Genomic DNA, 18508 nt, shown 5'->3' with positions numbered 1-18508 from the left:
AAACTTCCTCAACTTGGTAAAGAACATTTACAAAACTCCTATAGTTTGCATCATCCTTAATAGTGAGAAACTTGAAGTTTTCCCGCTAAGATCATGAACAAGGCAAGGATGTCCTCTCTCATCCCTCCTTTTCAACATCCTACTGGAAGTTCTCACTACTGCAGTAAGACAAGAAAAGAAAATAAAAATATGAAAATTGGAAAGGAAGAAAGAAAACTTCCTTTAAGGTGACATGATTGTCTATATAAAGAAAGCACAAAAAATCTCCTGAAACTAATAAACGATAATAGGAAGGCTGCAGTATACATGGTTAATGTATAAAAGCCAATCACTTTCTTATATATCAGCAGTGAATAAGGGGAATTTAAATTAAAAACACAATATGACTTACATCAGCACTTCCAAAAAATGAAATACTTAGATAGAAATCTAACAAAATATGTACAACATTATATGAGGAAAACTATAAAACTCTAATGAAAAAATTAAAGAAGAACTTAATAAATGGAGAGATATTCCATGTTCATGGATAGGATGCCTCATTATTGTCAAGATGTCAGTTCTTCCCAGCTTGATTTATACCTTTAGTGCAATCCCAGTCAAAATCACAGCAAGTTATTTTGTGGATGTTGAGAAAATGACTGTAAATTTTTTATAGAGGAACAGAAGTCCCAGAAAATCTAACACAATATTGAAGGAAAAGAACAAACTCAGAGAACTAATTCTACCTGAATTCATGACTTCTATAAAGCTATAGAAATGAAGACAGTATGGGATTGGTGAAAGAATAGATAGATCAATGGAACAGAATAGAGAGTTCAGAAATAGATCTACATGAATATAGTCTAATGGTCTTTGATAAAGGAGTAAAGGCAATACCATGGAGAAAAGATAGTTGCTCCAACAAGTGGTACTGGAACACCACATCCAATGGACATTCACATGAAAAAAGGGGACCTAGACACAGACCTTACATCATTCAGAAAAATTAACTCAAAGTGGATCATAGACGTAAATGAAAACACAAAGTTATAAAGCTCCTGGAAGACAACATAGGAGAAAATCTAGATGACCTTGGGCATGGCAGTGACTTTTTAGATATAACCAAAGGCGTGATCCATGAAAGAAATAATTGATAAGCTGGACTTCATTAAAATTGAAAACTTCTGCTCTGTGAAAGACACTGTCAAGATAATGAAGACAAGTTGTAGACTGGGAAGAATATTTGTAAAAGACATATATCATAAGGAATGTTACCCAGAATATACAAAGAGCTCTTAAAACCTAACAATAAGAAAATGCACAACCCAATTACAAAATGGGCCGAAGACCTTAACAGGAACCTCACCAAAGAAGATACACACACATATGGCAAATAAGCATATGAGAAGATGCTCCACATCATAGGTCATCAGGGAAGTGCAAACTAAAACAACAATGAGATACCACCACCTATCTATTAGACTGGCCAAAATCTGGAACACTGACAACACCAAATGCTGGCGAGGATGTGGAATAATAGGAACTCTCATTCGTTGCTGGTTGGGAGTGCAAAATGGTACAGCCACTTCGGAAGACAGTTTGACAGTTTCTTACCAAACTAAACATATTTTTACTATATAATCCAGAAGTCGTGCTCATTAGTTTTTTACCCAAATGAGTTGAAAACTTATATCTACACAAAAATCTACATGTGTATATTTATAACAGCTTTATTCATCATTTCCAAAACTTGGAAGCAACCAAGATGTCCTTCAGGAGATGAATGGATAAATAAACTGTGGTACATCTAGACAATGGAAAATTATTGCAGCGCTTAAAAGAAATGAGCTATCAAGCCATGAAGACATGGAGGAACCTTAAATGTATATCACTAAGTGAAAGATACCAATCTGAAAAAGGTACATACTGTGTGATTGCAACTATATGACATTCTGGAAAAGGCAAAAAATTATGGAGAGAGTAAAATGATCAGTGATTGCAAGGAATTAGGAGGAGGGAGGAGGGATGAATAGGCAGAGACAGAATTTTGCGGGGCAGTGAAACTATTTTGCATGATATTATTATGGTGGATACGTCTTGGACATTTGTCAAAAACCATTGAACGTACAGCACCACGAGTGAACTCTAATATAAATTTTGGACTTTGGGTGATAATAGTGTGTCAGTGTAATAAGTTCATCGGTTTCAACAAATGTACCACTGGTGCAAGATGATCATAGAAGTGGAGGCTGTGGATGTTTGGGGGCAGGAGGTATATGGGAACTCTGTACTTTCTGCTTAATTTTGTTGTGAACCAAAAACTGCTTCAAGAAGATAAGGAGTAGTAAACAATAGAGCTAGATTGTGCAGATAACATTAATAACCACAAACTTAATTTAAGGGAATGTAGTTTACCCATAGTTTTTATATAAGGAAACAAAATAGGCTTTGATTATAATTAATAATATCATCTTTAAGGAACCACATCTAATATACCTGTTTTTTTAAAACAAGGGACAACCACGTGTTTGATACACACGCACATGAGTTTTAGTTATGTGTCATAATGTTCAGTGTTTTAATATCTTACTCTGTCTCTATTGTTGAAATTCACATCTTAGTTATAATTAAGAGTATAAAATGAATTCTATGCTTGCAAAACCCTTTATCTGCGATATTAATGTTAATATATTGGGCTAATAGAGTATTTTTGTTCCAAAGAAGTCAAATTCTTTTTGTATTTAAAGTATGATTGTATAATATATAATATATTTGTATGGTCAGTTTTATAATAGGAGAACCTAAGTAATTTCAAAATAAAGGGACAAGTTTCATTTTACCTCCTAATGGCTTGGGGTATACAATCTCAGGGTTAGAAAGGACTTTAAGGTCATCTGACCCAGTGAATTACAGATCTTGTGGCCCATCTGTAGTGCCCCGTTGAATGGCTGTTGAGCTTCAGGGCCTTTTATTTATTTATTAATTATTTTTTTCAGGGCCTTTTATTTATTAATTTAACAAACTTGTTTTGAATGCTACCATGTAGCAGGCACTGTGTTAGGTGCTATATAAGACATGGTTCTTCTCTTTAGTCTAGCAGGAGAGATATAGGTCAGTATGTAAATTCTAAAACAGCATGGAAGGGACTGTAAAGAAGTGTGAATAAAGACAGAGCTACTTAATGTCTCAGAGTCAGTCATTCCGTTTTACACAATTGAAACTCTTAGAAAGTCCTTTTTTCTCTTGAGCCGAATGCTGCCTCTTTAGTCCTTAGTACTGCCCTTCTCCAATAACCAGTTTTTAGATATTTCAACACAGTGTGTTGTCTTTCCAATTGATAGTGTTTTATGTTTGTTTCTTCTAGTTTTATTTTGCTTAAATTTGGCCTTTCAATCTGTTGAAATATCTTTGGACTTTCCATGTACAAATTTTTGGTTTTTTCTTAGAGTTAATAAATTGCCTCGTTTCCCCCCATTTGCTTATTTTTTTCTCTGTCCCTAGCATTATTTATTACTAAACTCTCTGATAAAACTTTAAAACGTCTCAATGCAGTCAGACACCTCAGATAGTACATTAGATCAGTGGTTTTCTCATAGTCTTTTTCTCTTGGATTCCTTCCTTGTTCTGCTTACGTATGGATTGGTTTGTTCTCTTGGCCTTCTGCCTAGCTTTCCTCATCACACTTCCACTTCTTGTCACTGTGGGAATTCTCTTCATCAGTCTTCTGTTGGGTTGGCCAAAAAGTTTGTTTGAGTTTTTCCATAAAAAACCCGAACAAACTTTTTGGCCAGTCCAATATATTGCATTCCAATTCCCGACCCATTTTTTTTCTTCCTCCCTTTCTCTCGCTGGAGGCCTATAGGCTCTTCTCCCTGTCCCTACTGTTCTAAAATTTCACAATGATTTGTTTGGTGGGATTTTTTTTTTTTTTTTCATTTGTTGAGCTGGGCATTTGGTGACCTTCAATTTGGGTAATAATCCAGATGTTTTATTAGGAGACCTAATAATGTCAGTATCTACGTGCCTTATCTTTTAGGCTATTTGGTTTTCTTAGAAAAGAACCTTTAAATCTCTTACCAAGGGATCTAGTATTAGACCAACCAGCATTCTGGGAGCCCAGTGGTTGAAGGAGGACTGATGTCCTCATCAATTTGGCATTTAGGTTTTCATATACTGCCCCTGTTTTCAGTAGCACTCTTCAGTCCCTCCTGTAGCTGTCTGTAGTATCTGTCTGATTCATTCTGTTTTCTGTCTTCTGAAACTTTTCCATCTTTTCTCATCTCCTCTCTTGTTTTCTTTGTAGTCATTATTATATAACTTTAAACATTTCTTTACTGTTATTTAATGCAGTTTCTCTAGGGGATAGTGATCTGTATTTCAGAGAATGCTAAATTTAACACAATTGTGTAGTCCTCTCAGCTTCATGGCATCCATAATTTTGATCAACATGTCTTTGTTGACCTTTTTCAAGTTTTTAACAAATTTTTTTCAACAAAATAGGACAAAGAATCCTGCAGATGACATATAGCTAGAATAATTATTTCAGGTTGACCCAATACCTTCTGGGTACTGCTAGTTACAACTAACCCATCTTTCCCTCAGCTGTTTCAAATCAAAATTTAGGCATCCCAAGTTATTTGTAAGTTTAAAGATATACACTATTCTCTTTATCCCCCTTTTAAGACATACTGTTATTTGCCTCTAGTCTCATTTTCCTCTGGTTCATTATCAACACTGTTGCCAGAATAATTCATAAAACTGATGCTTTAGGAAAGTGATTTTTCTAAAACGAATAACTCTCTTGATTAAAAGTCTTTAATACCTTCACATAGAATTTTAGGATAATGTCCAAACTTCTTAGCTAAGCCTACAAAGACCTTTCCCAGACCACCTCAACATGCTTGGTTACAGCCCTGTGGAACTTGTACGTTACACAAGGTGTCATGTTTTACACATGATGTACCCCTCTACCTGGAGTGACTTTACCTTTCCTTCTTCACTTAATTTGTCTCATTCTTAATTATTGTCTTCTTTTGGAAGGCTCCCTTGCTTACTTACCTCTACGGTCTAATGTAAATATCTTTTGCTGTATCCTTTTAATGCCTTGAACCTATCTGTCATAGCATTCATCCATATTGTATGGTAGTTTTTGATATTATTTCTATGCCTCCTCCAACAAGCCTTCATATGCCTCAAATACCAAGTATTTTCCTCCTTCTTTCCTAAAAATTAACATTTTTATATATTTTGGTACAGTATTCACAGACATCTATTAGATAGAAAAGATAGTCTAAATCCTATGCAGAAGATATGTGTCTTTAGAGAATAAGCCTCTATAACATGTCAAACACCAGCTTGGTGACTATATCTTATTTAATTTCGTATTTTTAACATTTAGCATAGTGACTTAAAAACAGCAGATACTCAATATATATGTATTGAAAAAAATGAATGAATGAGTGAATGATACCTCTCTACTCACATTATCTTAAAAATGGTAGGAACCATTTATTCTAATTGGCCTGCCTCCTCACCATTTCTCTCCAGGTCTTTTCCATTTCTGTTTTCCCATTTATTCATTCATTCATTCATTCAGCAAATATTTGTTGAGCTCCTGCTATATGTCAAGTGTGATAATAGCCACTGGAGATACAATGGTGAATAAAACACCTAATCTCTACCCTCTCAGAGTTTATAATTCAGTGGGAAATAGCAGTTACAATACAGTGTGAAACTGCTTTGGGTGAAGGAAGTACACTAGGGTATTGTGAGAACATGTAGGAGGGGTGCCTAGCTTGGGGCTCTCCAGAGGCTTCTTAGAAGCAAAGCAAAGACATGAGGAATGAGTAGGGTTTAGCTCCTAGAATAGTGTTTCAGGCTAAAGGAATTGTGGGAGACTCAGAGCATGCTTTCTTTCTAGCTTCTTCAACTCTTTGAATTCTTCCTTTTTTCCTTCCTGCCCACCTATGTTTAGTCCATTCTTCAAGACTTAAGCTGAAAGCTTATCTCCGCCTTGACTGTAATACTCGTCTTTCCTTTCTTTGAATTAACACAACTTAGCATTCAGTTGTGTATTATTTTAGCTTGTATGCCTTTAGTTGCCTTAAATATCTTGTTAACCTGTCCTAGAGGGCAGAAACTATAACTTATCCTTCTTCATTTTCTCTGATAATGCCTAACTAAATACAGTGCTGTCCATGCAGTAAGGATTTAACAAATGCTTGCTGAATAGTTATAAAGGGGACAAAAAGAGATAGTACATGTGTTTCAAGATTTCAAATACTCTGTGAGTCTGCACCTCAAAATATACTACACGTTCAGGATCAGAGCAAGAAGAGTAGTTTTGAAAACTGTCAAAACATTCATCCTCCTCCCTTTTTCACCGTCTCTCACAGAATACACCTGTAGATTGTTGGCGGGGAAATTGTTGCAGTCGATGAAATTGTCAATTTGAGAATGAGTGTTGTGTCTTTGTGTTTCATATATGCTTTAAAATATTTTGGAATTTTTTAGAACATCAACACATTGTATTCTTCTACTAAATAAAATTTCTAGTCATATTAAAACGTTGTTAAATTTTGACCAGTACCAGAATTTCAACTCCATCTGCTACAAAACTCATTTAAAACACTTAAAAGTAATAACATTTAAAGCTTTCTTGCCCTTGAAGCATTTTCTTCCAAATTGGAATCAGGCTGTCTCTGACATTGGCAACTTAGTTGGATATGTATTGATTGACTTGAAGATGTAGCCTCTGTGTCCGTGTGTTATCCTTATGATAGCATTTACTGAGTACACACTGCACCAATTTTGAACACTATATAAAAACTATGTGGACATATTTGCTGCTCTTTAGGGACTTATTTCAGTTTCCAGGGCCTATAAATTTATTTGAGCATATTTATGGAACACACTTAGCAGCAGAATGAAAATATTAAACCAGAGTATGAATGGACGTAGTTTATATCAGCACCAGAGTATTAGGTGTTTCTAGCAAATGCAAATAAGAAGGATCTAAAGCTAAATACAGTGGACTATACTTATAATTGAATTAATTTTCATCTAAATTTAACAGTGTCAAGTCATTATCCCAAGTGAACTTCAGAATTCAAACCAAAGAAACAGAACAAATGGTTTCATTATGGTATTGAATGACATAAACTGAACTTGGGCCTATAAACCCAGAACTTCAGAGTTTTTACCTCTCTTTAGCATAATCTCTTTGTGGCCTTGGGCAAGTTGCTTTGCAGAAACAGAAAACAGACAATCAAAATGAGGATGACAAAGGTGTAGAGATCTAGCTTTTAAAGCATTTGGATCTGAGAAGAGCCTCCTAAGTGGATGTTTTTCCTAGCTCTTCAGCATTTCTGTTTTAAACTCGATTTCTCTGTTTTTTATATTCTGCCTTCTGCTATATTTATATCCTGTTTTCTTACAAAGACACACCATGTCCTTTGGAAGCATGTTTTATGAAGTAATAGATGTATAGGCCTAGGATTTGAAAAATTATACAAAGTAAAACTCTTTTTTCATATATATAAAAAAGACATTTCTGTGATAGCTTTATTGTTCACTAAATCATTAACCTCACATCCTAGTATGAGACATCATTGAGGAATGGCTCACATTCATTGACATTTGGCTAACAGGAATATGAGATTTAAAATTCATATTTGTGATTGAAATAATTACTCCCTGGATTATTTTCTGGAGAATCACATGTATTTTGCATTGCCCTAGGGCAGGACTAGATTTAGCTATTCGCCTAAGGGTAAATAATCCAGGTGTTGGCCAAGTGACTTTCAGAGAAACATTTTTTTTTTAAGATTTTTTTTTTTTTTTGATGTGGACCATTTTTAAAGTCTTTATTGAATTTGTTACAATATTGCTTCTGTTTTTATGTTTTGGTTTTTTGGCCACAAGGCATGTGGGAGCTCAGCTCCCCAACCAGGGATCGAACCCGCACCCCCTGCACTGGAAGGTGAAGTCTTAACCACTGGACCGCCAGGGAAGTCCTGAGGAACATCTTTAAAATCCTTTTTATCTTTTCTGATCCTGATAAAACAATCTTTGCCAACCATATTTCAATGCCCCTTGGAGGAATGAAACAATGTGGGAATGACTGGCCTTTGAATTTTGAGTAAATTACTTGTATTTGCACATCTCTTTTAGCACCACCAAAATATGCTTATTTTCTTTTTTTAACGTTCTGATTCATAATATATTCATAACATCTTGGAAGATAAAGTTACTTTGGTAACATTTACTCTACTTTTAGCTATCACAGTGACAAACTGTGATCTTTTAAAAAATCATCACGATTATTATTGAAGTTGCTAAGTATACAGAGGCATGAATTGTGTTCCCGTGGAGCATACACTCACAACAGTATTGTATTTGATTATAGAAACTGTAGATAGTTGTGCTTAACAGGTTATATTCAATTTAAATAGAGGTCAGGACAAATGGGCTTTGTTATGACAGTTCTTAGGGTACATGAATGTTTAATAATGCCCTAGTTTTAAATTAATGTATAACTAATTCACTGTGGAAGCTTGGAAGAATTTTTAAAAATCAGGATTAAGATTAGAATGAATGCAAACTAAATGTATCTGCTGCCATTTTAAAATCAAGAATTAAAAGATGCTTTATATATTCTAAAAAATACTTTCTATATTGCTTTTCTTCTAACTACATTTAAGATACCAAAAAAACTAACCCAGGAATCAAAGATGATGTATAAGAAAATTTCATATAAGTGCATTTCTTTTAAGATGAATATATAGGCAGGTTCTTGAGATTCTCTGTTTGTAGTAATTTAAAAGACACCGCAGTATTTTGTTTCTACATGAGGTACTGTGGTGAATATAACCATTACCTTAAATAAATGACATTTTTGAGTAGCCAGAAATCAGGATTTTTAATTGCTATTTTGTGGATTTTATAAAACCTCATCTCAAAGTGCATTTACCTTGGGTAACATTTGGATTGTGGATATGATGGTACACAGAAAACAAACCTTTCAAACCAACGTACCTTATTTTATGACTACCTAAAAAATATATATACCTTTATTATTATTTCATAGACTGAACACGCCTTCAATTTATATTTCATTTTATTTATTGTATGCTTGCTTTGTATAAAATTATAGGGGATTTAAAAAAACTAGCCACCTCTCCCCTTTTTTTAAAGGAAAAATCATCACATTTACTTAAGTAAATTCCATTAGAGGTAGTATTTCTCTTGTCTTTTTGTTCAGCCACTAGAGTCCCTTGTGACCTTGGGTATGTGTTCTAAGAGGTGACTGATGGTTCGTGATGTTCTGAATTTTCTGGTAGCTTGCCTGTTGCCTGCCTCTAGGTTTGTCATCACCCTTATGCTGACTTACGCGGTATTCCTTCAGTCTCTTATCTCCAGGCTTTGATGCATATGTTCTGAAGGTGGCCACAGTGACTTTGGGTAGCAGCAGATGGTGAACCTTCAGGCTGCCACCGGCTATACTGGTGTTAAGTTGGAAAGTTAACGTTTGATGAAGAATCAGTAGTGCATATGAAAGAGCTTTCGCTGCTGAAATATCTTTTAATTAAAAAATTAGCATACTCAAACCTTTGTAAATGTCTGGGCATTTAAAGAAATCTAAAATTAGTTGTTTTCTTATACAGGAATTCGTTATTTACCACCAGCTTAGATTTGTGTTGCTTGCTAGTCCTACTGTGGTTCTTTTCCCCTGCCCCTGCCCCAATATGCTTGTAGTTAAGGCAGATAAAAGAATTAGGTAAACTGAATTGGGACGTTTTTGGGAGTTAAATGTGTTTGGACAAACATTTAAAGTATATATATATATAATTTTACATTTCCTTATTTTATTATTATTTTTAACATCTTTATTGGAGTATAATTGCTTTACAATGTGGTAATTTGGAATTTAATAATTGGAAAGAAATGTGGATCTTACGTACTACATCCATACAATCCTAGTAGATTAGTTCTGTTGTTCCTACCTTTGAAGATATTTCTAGGTTATATAGAAGCCTAAAGGACTTAACCCGCTTCAAAAGATATTTCTCCTTGCTCTAAGTTGGTCCGTGATGTTTTGGCTTTGCTATCAGTCCACAAAGCAGTACCCTTTTTGATTGTTTGTTCACTTAGTTCATGACATTGTGCTATGTTGGAAGTTCTAGCACAAATAAAGCACTGGTAAGACTCCAAATAATTTTTTTCTGTTCCCTTTACATCACAGGGGTACCTTTTATGCTTTGCTGAAAATAGATTCTTGAGTGTAGTAAATGAAAATGTCCTTTAGGATAGAGTTGTAAGTATCCATGTCAAATTTTACTTTTCATACTTCAGTTCTTATCAGTGAAACAACTTTTGTGAGCATATGACCATTAAGAACAGATTGATTTCATGGCATAACAGGTGAGAAGTTCCTCTACACAGTCTGTTCATGCTGATGCGCCTGATGCTGCAGCTTCTCATGGACAGAAGTGGTAGGCTGAGTATCTTTTGCTTTTGGAGTTGCTGGGCAATGGTACAGGGAACATTGATTGCTAGCCTTCTGATGTCAAAGAAAGAGAAAGTTAGACCCCAGTGGGGAGAATTGTTGGTATTAAAGGTCACCTAGTACTCTTTGTTTTCTGGTAGTTAAATTTTTTATAAGATTGTCTCATGAGCATAAGGTATGGAATTAATAATCAACAGTAGAAATACATTTTGAATATTCTAAGCATATAAAATGAGATGGGTTTTAGCAATAAATATAAATAACATTTGATTATCATCATGTGGTATTGACAGGGAGAGCAAAGGTTTAGTGCTTTAGGTTTGTTGTTCAAAACCATTTCTACAGAAGAATAACATTACTAGCTCCTATAATGCTGCCAAGATGAGTTTAGTTAATAACTCATCTAATAATGGTCAAGTTAAGTGTGGACTTTTTTAAAAAAGAGAGTACAGTAAGTATAATCTTATTTATCTGGAACTATGTTGAAAAAGACTCTCTAACTTGTGGAATTGGGCTTCTCTGTTTTCTCTGGCTTCTTTATTATGTTGATCCCGTTCTTTTCTGGTATGTTTGTTTATGTGTGAATTCCCAGCAGTATAACTTGCACAATTGAAGTCCATTTAGATGACATCCGGTCAACACGAATGGTACTGTGACACTGTTAAGGGAAACGCTGTTTGTCTGGTATGGCTATCTCTGTAAGCTTTTCTTAAACATTAAAAAAAACACTTTTATTAATTGTTCTGGAGTCCTGTGAAGTAACTGGCACCAAAGTAGAGATAGATATTCCCTCAGATAACCCAGGTAGTCTTTCTTTTTAAAGGAATTGGAGTTGAATTTACTTTTAGAGACTTACAGACTTTGAATGTCAACCTTTAAATTAAGTATCTAAAAAAATTAAAAAATGGGTGGCCCATAATCTTCACTGAAGGGAACTATCCATGATTCCTCACCACAATCATAGTGTCTTTATTGCTATTTGTCTCTTTTCTTTTCTCCAAATTTATTTTTCATATGCTTAAAAAAACCTCATCATTTGATACTTTTGATATATTCCGCAACCTCTGCTATCTTTCCAGAGGTGGTACCTAGTTAAATATTGGGCCTTCCCCATTCTAGTTAACAAAGTTGACTTATAATCAATTGGAGCTTTTCCTGCTACTGTTGCGAAAGAAGAGTAGGCAAGTCTCATTGTGCTGGTGGAGTTGAGGAGCAGATGAGGCTAATCCTGAAGGGATAAGTTGTTTGTTTTTTGTGTTTTTTTTCCCAGTTAGGAGCAGTGATTCTGTATATTACCACGGGCAAAGATGAAGTAATCTCTCCTGTTAGACCATATGCTAATATCGTGCTGATAAGTAAGTGTGAAAAATGAAAGGGAAAAATACATTAATTGTATTCTTTCAATAAGGTATGCTATCCAAGATAATTATTTCATGACAGGTTTAGTTATAGTACTTGTTTTATCATGAAATAAAAGATGGTTTTAGGAGTCTTTTATTGGAAAGACAGTTGTATCAAATTAGTACCAAATTAGATTTTTGTCTTTATAAAGGTGAGCAAACCCATGAAGCAGTTTTTAAATTGATATGTTCTAGTCCACAAATGAACGAATTCTGTTTGAGGGTTAAAGAAGCTATTATTTTGTCCTTTATGCTGACAGCTTCATTACAGATCGGCCTACTGTTGGCATTAAAAAAATGTTTGGCTCCTTATGATCTTTGTGCATGCAACTATAATATTAATGCAGCGCCGTAGCACTGTTCATTAAGAAATGACTCTAAATGAGGTTGAAGCGTGTAAATTTGGAAAGATACAGATGTTAAATGCAGTCGTTTCTCTTTGTATACAGCCGTATGGCTAATAATTTCCAAGTGGCTAAAGCTCTTGTTAGCAGGAGTGCTGGTGTGTTAAGAATGGCTCTATAAATAACTTAAAGAACTGAAGTTGAAGGTGCTTCTTTTAAAGACTACTGTTAACTAAACATTATTGCCAAACAGATGGAAAGCATTCACCAGCCTGATGTTTTTAGGTCTAATTATATTATCACCAGCCCTGTACGGCTCAGTTGAAGAGGTGTATCCAGAGGCCAATTTATAATCATTTAGCCAACACCTGTTTGGGAGAAATTGACAGTCAAAGGGCACATTTGAAAAAAATCACATATGTTCTTGTGTTTATTGCCTCAATGTGAACATTGTCTAGTTGCAGACAAACTTGATAGGAGAAGAAAGTAAATGTAAACAAAGCAGCCCTTCTCAGCCATGTTTATCGATCTTAATTTGGCCTTTTTATCTGATCCACTTCATGCTTCATGGCTATGTGAGACCAGCAAAGAGATATCACTCCTGATTTATGCAGGTACATTCTGTTCAGTCGATTAAGAAGTTTCTGGTAGAAAAAAGTTCCTTGCTTTGTGCAGCTTCCTTACCTTTTACCTAGTGAAACGTTTTCTATTTCACATAGAAGTATGTTATTTAAATTAGGATTGGAATCTGATGAATAGCTTAAAAGAGTCACAACTTGATGTGAAAACAGATGAGATTTAAGGAATACTGAATGTCTTCACAGACTCAGTAGATGTTTATTGAGCCTTCCTTTACAGAGGTGTGCCCCCTTTTGCACTCATGATATGTTAATTTAACTGTCAAGGTTCAAGTTCTTTGGATGTGCTTCCATGCCTACCAGGTTCAAGATGGGTGGTGAATATAGCTCCGAGGGAAATTATGGGCAAATAGGTCTACCCTCTCTGAAAATAGTTCAAACCTGATGATCCTACTAACTCTTTCATTTTAGTGTTTTTCCTTCTTCTGACGTACTTCTCTTTGGAAAGACATGTATATGTTGCCTCCATTTTCCTATCACCCATTACTAACTCAGAGTGGTTGGCTTCTGTCCCCACCAGTTGACTGCATAATGTAGTATTGAAAGCTATCAGTGACTTCCTAACTGCCTTAGGCAGTAGTCCCTTCTTAGTCCTCATTCTTCATGGCTTGTCTTTGTTGTTTGGCACAGGTGATTACTCTCATTTTAAGCGTTCTCTTTTCCTGATGTCTGAACCACTATATTTTCTGGGGTTTTTGGTGTATTTCTCACTGTACTTTTGGTTGTTATTGTGTTATATACCCTCAGTATTCCAGCTATGTATACACAGACATAAATAGTATAGTTTAGCAGTTAAAGAGGAAGAGCCCTGGAGCCAGATTGCTGGGTTTAAATTTCACCTCCAGCATGTCTTAGCTTTGTGAGCATGGGCAGATTAACAGTTTTATGTTTGTCTTCTCCTCTGTAATATTGGTTAATAAAAGTATACCTACCTTGGAACGTCCCTGGCTGTTCAGTGGTTAAGACTGCGCTTGCACTGCAAGGGGCGCGGGTTTGATTCCTGCTTGGGCAACTAAGATCCCACATGCCGTGTGGCGTGGCCAAAAAGGAAGAAAAAAAAGTATACCTACCTCATTGGATTGTTGAATGAATTATGGGATTTAATTCCTTAAACCCTATCACAGTACCTGCTATAAAGTGAGCATTCCATTGGGGTACTTCCTCATGTCTTTAGCTGTTATTTTTATGGAGATTGCTCAGTTACTGTACATCTTTAGTCCTGACTTATTTTCTAAGCTCCATTCCCAAATTGCTGTCTATCTTCCAAACTTTTACACCTAAATTCATTCGCATATGTTTATTGAACAATTACTGTGGGAGACGGATAGGTTATGTGTTGGAGGAAATACAATTTCTGCCCTGTATTAGCTTTCTATCGCTGCATTACAAATTACCACAAACTTCGCAGCTTGAAACAACTAAATTTATTATGTCAAAGTTCTTTGGATCAGAGGTCTGACATGGGTTGCATTGGGCTAAAATCAAGGTGCTGGCAGGGCTGCATTCCTTACTGGAGACTCTGGGAGAAAATCCACTTTCAAGCTCATTCAGGTTGTTGGCTGAATTCTTTTCTTTGTGGTTGTAGGACTGTGGTTGCTGGCTCTAAGCCAAGGGTTGGTCTTTGTTCCTAGAAGCTGCCTGCTCCTTCTCATGCTTACTGTGAGCTCCTAGAGGGCTCTTTCCAGTGCTTACATGTGGACCTCTGTATCCAGCAACAACACGTCCCTCTCATACTTCGAATCCCTCTGATTTCCCCTTCTGCCGTATCATTTTTGTACTGTCCAGTTCTGGACAGAGACAGTTCTCTAAGGGGTCATATGATTTGATTAAGCCCAGTCAGATATCCAGGGTAATCTGTTTTAAGGTCTGTACCCTAATTACATCTGCAGAGTCCTTTTTGCCGGTAACATAACACATTCACAAGTTATGGAGATTAAGATATGAGTGTCTTTGGCGACTGTTATTCTGCTTACAACATGCTGATAAAAAGCTTGAAATCTGGTTGGGATATAGACAAGTGACCAAATAAAACCAAATTGAAGAGGCTGGTACCATATACAGTGGGAGAACAAAGGAAGAAAAGTGTCAGTAACATTTGAGCTGAATATGGAAAGATAAGTGCTTGTTTGATAAGGGGCTGGGTGAACGTTTCAGGGAGAAGAAGCAATAATAGTGATAGCAATAATAGTAATAACTGGCTGTACCAAACAATTTTAAAGGTTATCTCACTGAAATTCTCACAAATGGTAGATACTATTATTATCTACCATTATAGCTTCTACAGATGAAGTTATAGTATCTTCACATGTGGAGTAGGAATGGTAAAACTATCTTATTGGGTAATTGAAAGAATTAACAATGATTACACATGACTAAAACATAGCACATATTAAACACTTAAAACATGGTAGGCGAAAGAGAGTAGAAGGTGGAGGAGAGAAATACTTAGGAGGTAGAATTGACTGGACTTGGTCACTGGTTATGAAGGTGGGGGGCAGGGGAGAATTCACGGAGACTTAGGGAGCTTTTTGATTTGGGGCGTTCCATGGGTGGTGGTATTATTCAATGTGGTAAGAGGTGAAGCGGAGTTTTGTTTTAGTTTTAGTGGGGACAGGGCTTTGGGAAGAGGAAGGGATGAGTTTAGGAGGTATCTGTGGGAATATTCAATTGAAATTAAATGGAGTTAAATAGTTTAGGTCAAGCACTCAGAAGAGGGGTCAAAGATGAAGTTGTCACTATTACTTCAAATTCATCAGGTCTTAAACGGGTTCCTCTTTGTAACTCCCGTTTCTTCTCACCATTCTTTTATTTATTTATTTATGTATTTATTTATGTATGTATTTATTTAACATCATTATTGAGGTATAATTGCTTTACATTGTTGTATTAGTTGCTGCTGTATAACAAAGTGAATCAGCTATATGTATACATATATCTCCATATCCCCTCCCTCTTGTGTCTCCCTCCCATCCTCCTTATCCCACCCCTCTAGGTGGTCACAAAGCTTCGAGCTGATCTCCCTGTGCTATGCGGCTGCTTCCCACTAGCTATCTATTTTACATTTGGTAGTGTATATGTGTCCATGCCACTCTCTCACTTTGTCTCAGCTTCCCTTTCCCCCTCCCCATGTCCTCAAGTCCATTCTCTGCGTCTGCGTCTTTATTCCTGTCCTGACCCTAGGTCTTCAGAACACTTTTTTTTTTTTTTTTTTGTTTTTATATATATGTGTTAGCATATGGTATTTGTTTTTCTCTTTCTAACCATTCTTTTATTTTTCTAAGCTTAATATCTTCTTTTACCGTCGACTCCCAGCTCTCTGGAGGGGGTGGGGAAAAAAAGCCCTGTTTACAGTGTTTGCAGATTTCTGTGGTGTAAATTCTCCCGCCATGGCCCATTTCGGACTCTGGCTGCTTTTGTGCTGCAGCGGCGGAGTTGAATAGCTGCAACAGAGACCGTGTGGGCCTGCAAAACCTTAAATATTTACTACCTGCATCTTTCCTGGAAAAGTTTGCCAACCTCTGCTATAGTGTCTCCAAAATGATAAGATTAACATAATATAAAATATATAATATAAATATTAAAATGTTTATAAAATATAAACTATAAATATAAATATTAATATGGTAGCATAATCCCCTATCTCTATTCACTCTTTTTTCACCAGGATGGGTGCAGGGGGAGTGGATAGTTTGAGGGGGCAATGTGTGAGATTATGAGGGGTCTTGAGGTCATTGTTTTGGATGTGTGCTTTTTCTCTGAATGAGAAGTGACATGATATAACTTATGTTTTTGAAAGAAAACCCTGCCTGCTATTTTGAGAATAGACCATAGGGCAGCAAAGATGGAAGGAGAGAAATCTGTTGGGACACCATTGTTATAATCCAGGTAAATCTTTGTTTCATTCAGGGTAATAGCTGTGGAAGTGGTGAGGTGAGTTCAGATTCTGGAAACAATTTGAAGATAGAGCTGGCAGGATTTGCTGATGGGAAAAGAGGAGTTAAGGATGAGTCCAGGATGGAGAAGTAGCACCAGAAGGGTGCCTTGGGTTAGAGCCTGGGTTATTGAGATCACATTGTAGCAAGTTGCTACATTATAGGTTTTAGGAAGAAAACTGAGACTTCAATTTCTGTAAAAAAAATTTTTTTTAACTTTTTTTAAACCATATATGTTTCATGAGGAAAAGTTCTTTTTCTAAAATAATTCTTCCTTTTAAGAAATATATTTTAAAATAAATTTAGGAAAATGTAGTAGTGTTTCTAAAATATGGCATTTTTAGAAAGGAAACACACTTTTAGATAAGACTGTTTTAATCCTGTGATTTGGCGACTTAAAAAAAAAAATCTATTCAGAAATTAACAATTTTGGCAGAGTCAGTTTCAGCACTTCCCCCAAACCTTTAAAGTATAGTTTCAAAAAGTTATGAGTTCATGTTTCATTGTATTGTAAAGAGATTATTACTCATGTCTTTTATGTAGGTTTTACTTGTAATGGACACAAGGACAGAACAGACATTCATTCTAAAAGTAAGTAGAATTTTTCTGTTTAATGAATTTAGAAATTTATTTTCAAACTATGCTTCTGAAAGAAAATATTTAATTTTTTTCTGGGTGTTTGAATGTTCTTTTATGTTTGCAGTGATCTGTATTTTACTTTGTGTCCTTCCATCACAGTGGATAAGTACTCTATAGCATACATTTAAAAAGAGGCTTAGGTTATAGAGTATGGAGGAAATAATTTGGATAAGTTGAAGACTCATTTTATGCTGTTTAAATGTATAGTGTATAATTTAAGTACATCTCTAGTACATTTTGCATAGTATGTGAAGACCACACGCAATCATACCTTTGATTATGATTATAGTTCTTAAGAGCTGAAATTTTGCCTTAAAGTCTTTGTTGCAGGTATTTGGGAAAGTGTTATCTACAACCCTGGCCCTGTCTTTTTTCTAAATTCAATTTTGATTCTCTGTATTACTCAATTTGTAATTAAATGAATAAAGGAAGAAAACCCCCTCAATTTTGTAATTTCAAAATCATATTTGAAGTGGATTGTGATAGTACATATTCTAAAAGTATCCTAATTTAAGCATTTCCACAGCATCCAGAATTAATGAATTTCAGATTAGTTTTATATTCTTCTGATATTTTTTCTTTTACTTATCAGCATGGCAGTTGGTCACATTGACATATACTGAAATAAATTTATTTTTATGAGTATACTTTATCACTGGCATTTTCTCAGATTTTTAAACCAGGATATGACAGCAGAAACTACACATACCTTGTTCCTTTGGAGAAAACTTAAAATGATCTTTGTACTTTTTTGGAATAGAATTTTAAAACTGCCCGTTTAATCTAGGATTGCCTTTTGTGTCTCAGGAATTTGAATTGATCTCACGATGTCTCCTGCTTTAAAGATATACATAAGTAAAATAAAACTTAAGAAAAGGTCATAGAGAAATAACTGTGTGTCATCCTGATGACTTAGTTTGAGAGCATCTCTAATAAAAACACTGACCCACGTAATTGATTTTAATGGCAGCTTTGTGGCATCTTCCGTTCTCTGGATTCACGCCAGATGCCATCAGCAGAGCCTCCAGGGACTGAGGGGCATAGAGCAGCAGATGAGTGGTTTCTC

General features: G+C 35.5%; 1 protein-coding gene across 5 annotated transcripts in view; it reads left to right on the top strand.

Moving 5' to 3' along the window:
* The window catches only part of RPS6KC1 (ribosomal protein S6 kinase C1), a 217371-nt gene that overhangs the window by 158132 nt on the left and 40731 nt on the right, over positions 1-18508 (top strand). For 4 of the 5 annotated variants that reach the window (XM_036825177.1, XM_036825167.1, XM_036825195.1 and 1 more), the window contains one exon: positions 17347-17394. In XM_036825177.1, the coding sequence (XP_036681072.1) occupies positions 17347-17394 (48 nt within the window). Of the gene's footprint in view, positions 1-16619; positions 16757-17346; positions 17395-18508 lie in introns of those variants that run through there. The other variant, XM_036825203.1, reaches the window with a different exon arrangement.

The sequence above is a fragment of the Balaenoptera musculus genome, chromosome 1 (assembly GCF_009873245.2).
Source record: "Balaenoptera musculus isolate JJ_BM4_2016_0621 chromosome 1, mBalMus1.pri.v3, whole genome shotgun sequence".
NCBI lineage: Eukaryota > Metazoa > Chordata > Mammalia > Artiodactyla > Balaenopteridae > Balaenoptera > Balaenoptera musculus.
This window is presented reverse-complemented; position numbering and strand designations above follow the sequence as displayed.